At 32.6% G+C, this 12,658-nt stretch overlaps 1 protein-coding gene across 5 annotated transcripts in view; it reads right to left on the reverse strand.

Annotated features, from left to right (window-relative positions):
- The window catches only part of LOC129229679 (PR domain zinc finger protein 10-like), a 138,155-nt gene extending 128,093 nt beyond the window's left edge, over positions 1–10,062 (reverse strand). For 2 of the 5 annotated variants that reach the window (XM_054864067.1, XM_054864061.1), the window contains exons 1-3: positions 9,939–10,062; positions 6,953–7,082; positions 3,294–3,440 (exon numbers count right to left, since the gene is read on the reverse strand). In XM_054864067.1, the coding sequence (XP_054720042.1) occupies positions 3,294–3,440; positions 6,953–7,051 (246 nt within the window). In that variant the 5' untranslated portion in view covers positions 7,052–7,082; positions 9,939–10,062. The remainder of the gene's footprint in view (positions 1–3,293; positions 3,441–6,952; positions 7,083–9,938) is intronic. The other 3 variants (XM_054864054.1, XM_054864049.1, XM_054864041.1) reach the window with 2 other exon arrangements.
- Positions 10,063–12,658: the final 2,596 nt, after the last annotated feature.

Here is a 12,658-nt window from a genome sequence, read left to right on the forward strand (position 1 = left end):
AAGTCGAGGGGAAAAAAAAAAAAGGAATCGGAAACTGAAAATATAGGAAAATATAGGAATTATAGGAACTTTTTCAGAAATATAGGAAAATATAGGAATATAGGAACGCTGCGATGCCTGCAAAAAACCAAGAAAACAGGTTTTTCCAAAGGTGGTAAAAACTATGTCAACTCTGGCCTTGATAAACTAATCTTGCTAAAAGCAATCATCAGTGTGTAGTGACTAGTGAGTGCACTAAGCATACTTGCCAACCTTCAAAGATAAAAAAACAGGAGATTCTACTCTAGGGTAGGTATATAAGCTCTCTACTAGGTATATAGGTAATTTACTAGCAACATAGCTTCACAACAGAATGATTAAATTATGCTTTTTAATAACATGAATACTAAATTTAAAGTGAAATGGGGATTTTTCGCTGATGTAAGCTAATTTGGTAGCAGCAAAAAAAAAAAAATGTACTGAACAGGAAAAACAGATAATAAGGAGTGAATTTGCTTAACCCATTCAATGATCAGCCCGAAACCCCTTAACGCGCATGCCGCAGATAACGAACGGAGTAGCTTTTTGCTACGTTTCAATAGCGCTTTTCTCCCCATTTTGCTCTCGGGATTTTAATGTTGTTTTTGCTGTTCAGCTTGCATTCGAAAATCGCTACGCTTTATTAGTTTTTTGTCACTGAATTAAATAGTGCAATAAAACACAAGGTTGCTAATATGTGCTGAAATATTCATTAAATTTACACAGTACATAACGGAAAAATAATAAACAATAGAGGATAGGACGAAAAGCAATTATTTTTATAACACTAATTATTTTATTGATTTATTTTTCTTTTTACTTTTATCTCAGTATATCATTCTTTTCTTTTTATACACTTAAGAAATCAAAACTGTTAAATGTAAGATGAACCACCTTTCAAAAGGGCTCAACAAAACATTCTTCAAACAATTGACTGATCGATCCAACCTGTGAGCAAGGGGAGCATTTGAATGGACAAAAACGCTTTAACTGTGGGAATGATTTTCTAAGCGGATAAAAAGTATTCTTCGGTGCCTTTTGATACATTGTGACCCTTCAAAACGACCAATAAACAAAGAGACATCTCTTTGCTTTTCGGTTCTTTTATCGCAATTGCGATGACTTTTAAATCCCTTCTGAGTGTCCAGATGTCCTGCCAGATATCAGTTGCTCAAGCGTGGGAAGTATTTTAAAGATAAATGATTACAAAAGATCAAAACTTGCGGCTAATCCCCTATTTCCCTAAAGGATACTTTTGTGCATGCAATTAAAAGCCCCCAGCTGAGAGAGGAATAACAGAGACTGCCTGGGCGGAGGATTCCCTAAGGAGATATCCCCCTTGGTGTCTTGCGGTCAACCCTTCCACATTATTTTCTTACAACAAAACAGTTTGAATCAGAAAGGAATTTCAAAGCATGCTTTACTGCTTATGTTTGAGAACACGTCTTCAGAAGAAAAAAAAAAAAGAAAATCTTGCTTGAAATCGAGTTGGATTGTTTTTCTTATTTTAAAACATATTTGGATAAATTTTAGTTAGTTTCCTAGGATTATTTACTAATTAAGGAAACTTGATTATTGAAACGAAACCAAATATTTTATTTCTACTTTTTAAATCTCATAAAAGAATGTGCAATTAAAACATTGGAGCTATTTTAAAACAATAAATAAAATCTGAAAAAGAAAGGGAGAAAAAGAATGTTTCGTTTCGTTTGAGAAAAGCGAAAAGAACTCAAGATATTATAATTTCATTTGTACTATAGTATATATTTTATGTTTTGCATGGTCAACTATTACGTATAATCAATGCGGTCGTAATAAGTTTTGTTTGCGAAATTAAAAGTATTCAAAACTGTATCACTAAAAATAAATCAAAGGATGCCGTGAATATAAAAAGTTAAAATTTTAGTTTGAAAATATCACGATTTAAAAATAAATAAATAATAAAAAATAATAATAGTATACAAATAAATAAAAAGCGTAGTAAACACATTATAATTAAAAAAAAGCATACTCGTACAAAATTAAGATGTGTAAGATAATTTTTAAAAAATGTTGTGTAAAATAAATTATAAAATTTGAGGATTTTGAACAATTTAGTGAAGGTTGCTTGTGTAAGAAGGTGGATTTTTGATAACAAGAAAAAAAATTCTGTTTTTTTTTTTTTTTTTTTTGCTTTATTCAGGCATAGAAATATTGCTAAATGTGTAAGGAGAAATATTGCTAAATGTGTAAGGAAATATTTTCACACTTGTTCATCAGGAGTTCAAATGCCAGAATGCTAAGAAGCAAAGCTTCCACGAAAAGATAAAAATATAATGCCTGATTATTTCAAGCATTATACGTGTCCCATCCAGGAGTACTTGAAAGGTTAAATCTTAGTAAATAATAAATAAATAATAAATAAATAAGTAATAAATAAATCTTAGTAAAATAAAATAAATTACAACAAGTTTCGTGAAATACTATAAGTTACATCCCTTTTGTCTAAGGAAAAGATCTTGATTACCGCTTCCCTAAAAGCACCAGAACCCAACAGAGAAGCGCAATAACAGGGTTCTGCCCCTGGAAGGATCGCCGACACATATTCGGCCGAGGCAAAAACTGCTAGAAACGCCGTGACGACACAGGTTCGTCGAAGGCAGTTAGGAACCATTTTCTTGCGACGAGCCTGAATCGGCCGGGGCAGTATTAACACAAACTGCGCGGCCGATCCTGTATCGGCCGGGGCAAAGAATGGGTTAAAGTTTTATACATTCCCCAGTCTCTACCAAAAAAGTAGCTATAAAAATTTAATTACTAAAATCCAAAAGAAGAAAAATTCAATACATAATGAAAATAAAATATAAAATAAGTAGGTATAGGGTAGCACATGTTAAAATAACTTCAAACTTTCAAAATAATTGAAATATTTTCAAGGTGCAAAAAGATTGAAATCTGCTGCAATTTTCTGCAAATGCTTCGTTGAACAAACTATGTGGAAAGCTTCCAAAAAATTATTTTTTACTAAAAGAATTATTAATTGGAAAAATTCTTATTCCCTGATATTGGTTGACTATAAAAGGGCACCTTCTATTGAGACGAAAGTGAAACTTATTGGTGATTGACTAAAAAAGCAGCAAAAACGGGAGATGGAAAATGGGAGTTGCTCGTTAAAAACAGTACAGTTGGCAAGTATGACTATGTGAACATAAAGCACTCAATTTACAAAAATACATTCATCAATAAGAATTGGAGGCAAAAAAAAAAAAAAAAACAAGGAGAGCATTAGTAGTTACCTGAGCGTAAGTAACAGAACTACTGCAAGGATCTATAGTAAAATGCCCATAGCTTACAACAGTAGGCAATGCAGCATCAGCTTTAAAGTGATTCACAAAATTCCCTCCTTGAAATCCAATGCCACTGTCTTCATTTACATAATTCACCTGAAAATAAAATATTAAACAGAAATGACATAATATATTAACAACATATAGATTTCTTCATTATTTTGCTTAATAACTCGACAAAGTATAACAGTTGTATTTGTTTAAAATAAATAATACAGATTCATTAAAAAATTTTCAACTTCAATTTGCTTAATTTAGTGTAGCTCACAAGAAACGTAATGTTTAGGTTGCATACAACCCACTTTACCACTTATGTTATAAAAAAATTACCTCAACGGTTTAGGCAAAGTTTCCTAAACCAACCTAGATCCAACTGTGTCAAATATATATATTATATATATATATATATATATATATATATATATATATATATATATACATATATATACACAGTAGAATACCTTTATAATGCCGACCTATATAACGCAATTCTCTATAAACCACACAATTTTTCAAAAGTAAACAATAGGTTTTGTAGTTTAAAAAATCCCCCTGTTAAATTTTGAAACAGTTTTCCATCATAACTCAAAGCTTTTAAATGAAAATTATTCTTCACAATAAAGAGAAAAACCAGATGGCTCTTGAAAATGCAGCTGTTATGCAAACCATGAAGCTACCAGAAGTGCAACATAATTCACTTTCTTTTGATTGTGAAACATATTTATTTGTGAATGACTATTTCTATAATTAGTGCTTTACTACTCATTGCAGATAAAACCTCTTCTGAAGTTCTAACATATAGACAAATTCTGAACATTAGTTTCAAAATTTGTGAAATGACCTATGTAATGCCAAAACGTGCATAACGCAAAAGCTCTAGTGCCAAAGTGTGCATTATAACGGTCTTCTACTGTATAAAAATTATAATAAAAGTGAAAAATATTGAAAAGACCACACCAAAAGTCGTGGAAGGCTAATTATTTCGGAACGTGTTTTCCGAATTAGTCGAGGCGAAACCCCCTGCTTTTAATTTTAGGTTTGAGCTCGTTTTTTGTTTATAGTTTAACATGTAATGCATTTGCCCAATGTTACTCTATATTGCATGTACTTTTCTCCGCACACACCCCACCTCTTAGCCGTAGGCCTTAGGTTCCACCGCCCGGGGGGTCCGCGTAGCGGGCCCCCCGCACGGCTGGGTGCGGCTATATTGCATGTACTGGAGGATGTACTGTCAATAGAAAATTTCCTTTCATAAAATTAAAGGAAAAGGTTAGCTAGGGTAGAACTAAAATTAGCACCCAATTTTTCTGAACTCAGCAAAAAAATCTATCATAACTCCCTTACATTAAAAAAGACTAGTTCTAATTGTAAAATTTTTAATTTTCTTGACATTGAGATTAATATTGAATCCGACTGTGAAAACACCATTTATGATAAAAGACGCAAGTTTCGTTTCATAGTTAAAAGTCCGCAAAGTTTTTCTGCTTGCCTCAGTAAAAAAAATTTTAATCGACATCATGGTTTCTACTTAAAAATAAATTACTTGAAAACAATTTCCCAAATAGTATCGTCAAAAACATTTTCGCTGGTATAGCCTTTGATCAACACTTTCCCTCACTGTAAAAAGTTTAACTGCTTCTAATGAAATGACTTTTCTTTAGCAAACCACAACACATGGACTTTAGTTAATGATGCTTTAAGAAATTAGTTTTTCGGTCGACTTTGCTTGTTTTTCGGAACTGTTTTTATGGATAAATATCTTTTTATTTGAATGGATCTACGTTTTATCGACTGGAATGAACACTGACTAGCGGGACACGGTACTGAGCTCTCACCTGGAATATTAGGTAAGACCTTTGAATTTCTGTTGGTGGTACAGTGGAGGACTATTATTGATAGCCATTGGCTTCTAATAGTCGCTACGAAGCCCCAGTGTATAGTTTTAGGTCCTAGTTCCAAGCTATCTGTTTTCATTCTTCGCACATGGTGCGTTTAGCCCTATGTATTCCTGAATGCTAGCTTTTTCGCAACTGGACATCCTCACTTTAGTTTTTAATTTAAAATTTTGGGTCTGTTGACCTTAGGATGAAGTTTCCACTGCTGAGGAGTTCTGGCTTCATCAACTTAGTCTTATTATTAGTTTTAGTATTCTTATTCGTTTAATTTTGTAAATCCCTTATGTGGTAATTGTTTGCATTTTGTAATATACATATATATTTATTGTGCGCCCAAAGGGGGGAGGGAGGTTCGCGAAGTTCGTAATTTTTCCGAAGGGGGTCGCAGAGGTCTGAAGTTTGGGAACCTCTGAGTTTAGGTATAACATTTTGCTTGTCTATCACCATAAAAAGTAACATATGTACAAAGAGATTGTCTAACAAAGTGGATCAGTCAGTCTTGTCAACCGCCATACCCATGTTGAAAGTACCGTTTCTCATCTTATCACCAGAGAAAAAAAGGTGGTTCAGACTCAATGACAGCGGAAAGATTTGTTTCATGAAGATAATTATTGGCAAGACAATGTATTCAGCTAAAAAATGTCCGCAAGTACTTGTGAAATTAGCATTATGCCAAGATAGTACAGTTCTCCCAACTCATAAAATGTGAAAATAATTATGGCAGCACTCAATTTGGTGACATTTTACCATTATCTTAGCTATGCATTTCGATTAATTGTCCACTGAACTTTAAGATTGCTTTGATGCAGAAACACCAAATATTTTTTACAAGTACAGCCACCACACCTTCATTATTTCGGACTTTTAAACTAAACTTTGCTTAATCTGTACAGCCCAAGAAATGGCCACCAAAGTAAGAACAAAAGATCAGTACTAGTTCCTTCGAACCAGTGAGCTTATCAAGTGTGATGATGCCTGGATCATCATGTTCAAAGTAGTTTTTCATCCGATGCTTATTGGAAGGAAAATAATGTATGTGGAACATACTAAACTTAGTTTTCCCTATGCAGTTTTATATTTCAATCTCTTGAATTCAAAATACAATTTATATTGTGTACAGTAGTTTCTGTATCTTACTCAAGTTATAGGTTATTTTGTTAAATTCATACTTTTCATTGATTTGGATTCCCTGGATACCCTATAAGCTTGCATTTAATGAGGTTCTACTGTCTTAAGATTCATCATAATCCCCCCCCCCCCGAAGACCTTTACAAAAGAAACCAGTAACTTGGTTTTGTTAAGCTTAGACCATGGCCGCACTTGATTCGCTTACGCTTATAGCCGTGACTATCACTGAAATTCATGGCAACAAAGAGGGCGCTACAGGCAATCTGTTTTCTATTCTTACAATTAAAATGGCCAATCAAAAATAAACAAACTTTGAAACATTGCCATTGATTGGTGGATACACAGGATTGGATTCAGTACCTCTTACGGCCAAAATGGGCAACATATGAAGTTTCGCATTTTTCGAGAATTTCAAGCGCTGATCATCTTAGGCTACAAGTTGTATCGGTTTAACACAGAATAGTCATAAATTGTCCAGTCTTGTAAAGCGTAAGCGAATCAAGTGCGGTCATGCTTGAACTGAGTAAAAGTTTCCCACGTCAGAAGAAAGGAACTAAAAAGGGGAGTACGGAAATAAAAACATACGTCACAAAAGGATCGAACTTCCCTCTGAAGAGTTTCTTCCGAAACATGTTGATGAGTCGACTCAGATGATGAGGATGGCTCAGGTGAGTTGGCTGCCATCTAAGTCAAAATCAAACTGTGACACCATATGCTGAAAAGAATATTTGACAGTTTTTAAGTACTCAAAAAGCAACAAATAGGTTCAGCCCCTAATGGCTGTCTACAAATGATGTTATGCATTGGGGGCGGGGTGAAATTTGGAGTTTGTGACACAGGGGAAAAAGGGATGGGGCAATAAGAGTGACAATGCATTTTATATGAGAATATCAGGGGTTGGAGTAGTGATTTCAAAAAATTTAGGACATTTTTAGTACAACAAATATTAAGCTCTGGTAGCTTAAATCTAATTTATAACCTTGATTTTTGCAGTGGGCAATCAAAGGTGTCAAATTCATTCTTGAAAACTACAGTAGCATGCAATCAATCTTTTATTCTTCGACACGGTGGCACTTTATAAAGTAGAAATATTTTATCTTATGGTTTGATTCTGGGTTAATCTAAACAGGCAATTTAAAGGAAAATCTTCTAATGAATTTGACTTCATAATAAGTACAAAAATAAACATTTTATTACAGAAATAGATTTTTTTGTCTTCGACTACTTTAGATTTCATGAACTTTAAAAACATACTTCTAATAAGTTCGTTCAATTTTAGGTTAAAAAAAGGAACAACTGGGCTTTCTTTCTATAAACGTTGTACATATTTTTTGAGCAGGTCGGAGAGAAATGACACAGAATATAAGTGTACAAACGTAATTTGATCTTTCAATGAACTTGCAATTCTATTATATCTATCTATATTGCCACCTTCATACTACTGAACAGGTATAGATTTTAAGAAATAACATTCAATAACTAAATACTGCTCAATCAGTCGATCACATACAGGTCAAAGAGTTAACTACGTTGTTTCAACATGTTGTAAAAAGGATATGATCAGGAATGAAAATCTTCCTTCATGGTTGGTAATAATTTAAACCACTGATGAATGTCTAATGCAAAATAATCTACGTGAAACAAAAGTTTTTTAACTCCCTTGTACATAGCATTATGCACAATTTGCAAAAAATAAGTTCCTATGTTAACCAGATTAGGGAGCGATATATCCGCTAATATGGTTTACCTATTTTTCATTTCTTGTCAAGGGGGGGGGGGTCAAAAATATCAGATCCTATTCCCCTCCCCTAACTCTTCTTCTGGGAGGACCTCTGCTGCCAGCTGTTTTTATTTTCCTTATTATTTGATTTTTATATCTTTTTTGCAGAAGAGGAATGACTGCAAGAGTTAAAAAGTACAGATAAAACAAACAGCTTTACATTGAGCATATGTTATGGTTAAATGCATCCCCCCCCCCTCTCTTCAGAAAAAAGGCAGCAGCAGCATAGTTTTTTCTTTTTTCTTTTTTAGAGAAAATTTTAGGATAAATCCTACCCCTAAAATATGCTTGTGAAAAACTGACATGTGATGAGGGGAAGGGAAATGGTGAAATGTGGTACTTTGTGCGAAAGGGGAGGAGGGGGTGAAAAAAATGAAAAAAAAAAAGTCTTTCAAAGGGCTGACCATGTGACTGAACCTGAAGCAGACTAAATACGACCCAGTACTCAATACCCCTGCCCCAACTGAAATCATAATGAATATGTGCAAACCCAATATCCATTATATTAAAATAGATAATGCTTAGTTAGTCTTATACTTGGCTAAACGCCTGCATGAGAAAGGTACCTTCCTGTACGCTTATTAGTCAATTGTTATTTACTTTTACTTCATAGATTTTTAGTTAACTTTCTTCATGGACTTCCAAATCAAAGAACAATAGAAAAAATTAAGGCGTTTAATAAGAAAATAATTGGCGTTTAGATTACATAAATAAGCATCGTATTACTTTAACTTTTAGCAAATGCTGAACATTTAAAAGTTACTTCACCACGCGATTCAAAAGACAGCTGAATTAATCGGTTTATTTTTAAATAATCATGTTTAATTAGAATATCATATGAAAAATATTGCTAAAAAGTGAAAAATAATGTTCGTTTAGGAGAAAACACTATCAAATCATTCGCTAATATTCCCCCATTTTATTGCAGTGTCGTAATTTCGTTAAAAATCAACGTACGAACAAAGTATATTTTAAAATTTCAGCAGTTATGAATTAATCTATTCTGAAATGATCCTAAATAATTTGGCGCAAAACATTCATGGGGGGGGGGGGGGGGATTAAAGGAGAAAAAGACAAAAACTCAAACATTACTAATTTCCCTAAAATCGTACATGTGTATAGAAAAAAACAGCAAAAAATAAGCAAAATGAATTAATTTTGATTTATTCAAAACCAAGCTGAATTATTTGTAGTCAAAACATAGCCAAAGTAGTATTTGACGATATATAAACAAACAGCTTTGTTGATGTAAACAGTGTATCAGTCAAGTATTGAATATTTACTTTTTTATCTCAATGATTACAACGTACTATGTAAGCTTCAGAATAAATTTAAATGTTTGATTGTATTATACATTTAATGTTGTTTCGCAAATATGTATCTGCAACAGCATTCATAAGTTTAAAATAAAAAGATTATCAATTTGATTATTTGTGAAGGAAAAATTTCGCTCTAACGAGGACGCCATTAGTAAGATGTCTGACGTAGTCTTGTCAGCAACATTGAAAGCGTTGACATTTTTCATTTTATCCTTGACAATTATTTCTCTAATAAAATGTAAGATGTCTCATGCAAGTATTATTTGAAGGCGAATAATCCTACTATAGTGTGTGGGGTTAGTAGGCCACAGAACCGGCTGAACATCTAAGGACTGTACCAAAAGGACAATAGGAAATGAGGGTGGGGAAGAAAGAAAAATGGGGAATGGAGAAGTGCTCACTGGCAGATCAAAGCATTTCTAAAATTTTCCCAACAATACTGATGGAATTTGAACATGGGTATCACACTCACCTTTGTTTAAATTTGATCTCCAAAAGCAAAAAAATCCAAAATCGCATGAGAAATAGAAGAGAAAATCATCGATCCCACCTAACATTAAACACCTTCACCCACTAATTCCCGTCCAAGTGCGTGGAGATGCGAGATTTCATTTGCTGCAGAAAGATGGCGCTACCCTGACCTGATTTCTCGTGAGATTGTCAAATAAACAAGATTAATATTTTTTCTGAAAGAAGCTATTCGATGTTTTGTCACGAAAACATAACTGTTGCCGAAGAAATGCGAAAGGGAGGATCTTTAAAGGGGTTTTAAAGTCAAAGGCTTATACATCTTCAACGCGAAAGAATTTAAATATATATATATTTTTAACTTTTCTTCAGGGCCGTCGTTTCAAATTTTTGCTTGGGGGTCAAGGATTATCAAATTCAAAAAAAAGGGTGCCTGGGGAAGCAAATTCTATCGAGAAATATCAAAATTCCGCACATTTATATTTAAGACATAGCTTTCTCAAAGCCACGGGGAGTTAAATTTTTTTAGCAGTTTTTCTTACAGGGGAAAGAAATAAGTTTCAAAACAAAGTATCATTTCATTTTTTAAATTTCATAAAAGGAACAAAGCTCTCAAGTTTTTATTTTTTTTTAATTAACTCGCTATAAGTGCATTGTGATTTTTACTGGTAAATGTGGTAAACATATGTGGATGGCTGGCTAAGTTGCTGAAATGATAGCTGAAGTTGTAATCAAATGAAATACTTCATGTGTGAAATTGGCCATTCATTAAGGATGGGAAAGCAAGAAACAAACTTTTTTGAAAGCCCTGCACATTGCTGTTTATTATTATTTATGTATTTACTTTTTCATTATAATTATACATGACGGAGATAGATTACTGAAATTTACTGTTTTTATTACATTTACTTATTAAAACTATAAGGCTAACATGGATATTAGGAAAAATTATTATTTGAGCAGGGTCATGGAACCTTGGAACAGCTTACCAGAAGAGGTGGTAATGAGCAAGGAAGTAGATAGTTTTAAGAGGGTCATTGATCTTCACTGGGGATTGTAAATTGAGTAGGACCAGTCTAGCTGGGCCCAGAGCCTGTTACTGGTAGTCACTTTTGTATTTGTATAACATTGCTATGAATTGTGTATCTGTTGAAGATAAAGGTGAATTGTTTTAAAGTACTTAAAATTAAAGTAAATTTCATAACATTTATTGCATTAATCAAAAGGATACTAATCCTAAATATTTAAAAAAATTATAAGAATTGTAAAATTTGCTGGCCAAATAAGGAGTATTGTTGCATAAAGCTTTTCTTAACTTTTTTTCTCTCAAAAATAAAACTAATCTTAGTTTCCCACATAAATGCCTTTTATTTGAATAAATCCTTTTTGTGGATATTATGTTAAGGTTTGTTTGTTACAATACTTCATTCAAACTCAGACTCCATTTATTGAAAGCTGTACTAAAGAAATCATCCTGAAAACTAATTAAAAGGGGAAAATATCACAGCAAAGGTTCTGATTCTCCTACAGCAGCTGTGAAATACTATTTTTTTCAAGCTATTTCACATTGCATACTTTATTCAATGAAAAATAAGCATAAAAACACAAATGCTTACAATTGTGAACTGCACTGCAAAACAATAAAGACAATATTAAAGAGAGAGTGAGGAAACTACTAAAGCTTACTTATTTTGACAAAGTATTATAAATGTTCAATAATGTTCCGAGTTTTAGATGGAAAATAAATTTTTAACTCCAATTATTTTGACAAAATGAATGAAAAATGATTTCAAAGTATAAGCTATTGAAGTGTAACTGAATGTCACATACTTTTCTGCCCGATTCTTCATCACAAATTCAAAAATATTGCAGAAAACAAATAAAAATATGTTTATTTTCCATAATTTATGCACAACTTTATACATTTTCAGCTTTTGCTGAAAAAGAAGGTATACACAATTTAACCATGATCTCACTGAAATAATTTTTAGCACACAAAAATATTTTTCTTTTATATTACGATTCTAATAAATAATAAACAAATTTCAAATAAATACAACGGATGAAATCAGTTTATGTCCATGTGTACTTTTATCCTGATCAAATTCAATACTTAAAAGATCTTAAAAAGACAAAGTGCAAAAATCTTTTAAATACACAATTGTTTGATAAAATGAAAGAAAGCAGCTGAAGTTAAGCTGATGTTTTAATTTTAATGTTTTAATTAATCCACAACTTCTTCCATAGAAACTATGGATATACTTCAATATGAACTCAACCAAGCCAGAGCTCTAGAGCATTTTAATATTTCTGTAATAATTAGCAGTATTACGGATTCATAGCAGCATAACATTCCTCACTAAGTGCTTACAGTTTACGTTACAATACCAACATTATATACCCTAGCACAAGAGCATACTGAACCGGGACCCGGTGCTGCTTAAAATTAATATAGTTTTTAATACAGCGCATTAAGTTTTAGTACAAAATAATCTAAAAAATCCGATATCTGAAAAAGAAACTGAAAGAAAAATCTAAAAACAATTGAATACTGAAAATCTATCAACAGCTTTGTGCTACTATTTACTTAAAACATTGTACCTTTAAGCACAAATAAACATTGAAAGAACACATTTTTTTTTGCTTTGGAAAACGATAACAGAGGTAACAGAGGTGCTTTTATAATGTTGTTCTCTTTAAATTCATGAGTTTAATTACTACATA

The sequence above is a fragment of the Uloborus diversus genome, chromosome 1 (genome assembly GCF_026930045.1).
Source record: "Uloborus diversus isolate 005 chromosome 1, Udiv.v.3.1, whole genome shotgun sequence".
Lineage (NCBI taxonomy): Eukaryota > Metazoa > Arthropoda > Arachnida > Araneae > Uloboridae > Uloborus > Uloborus diversus.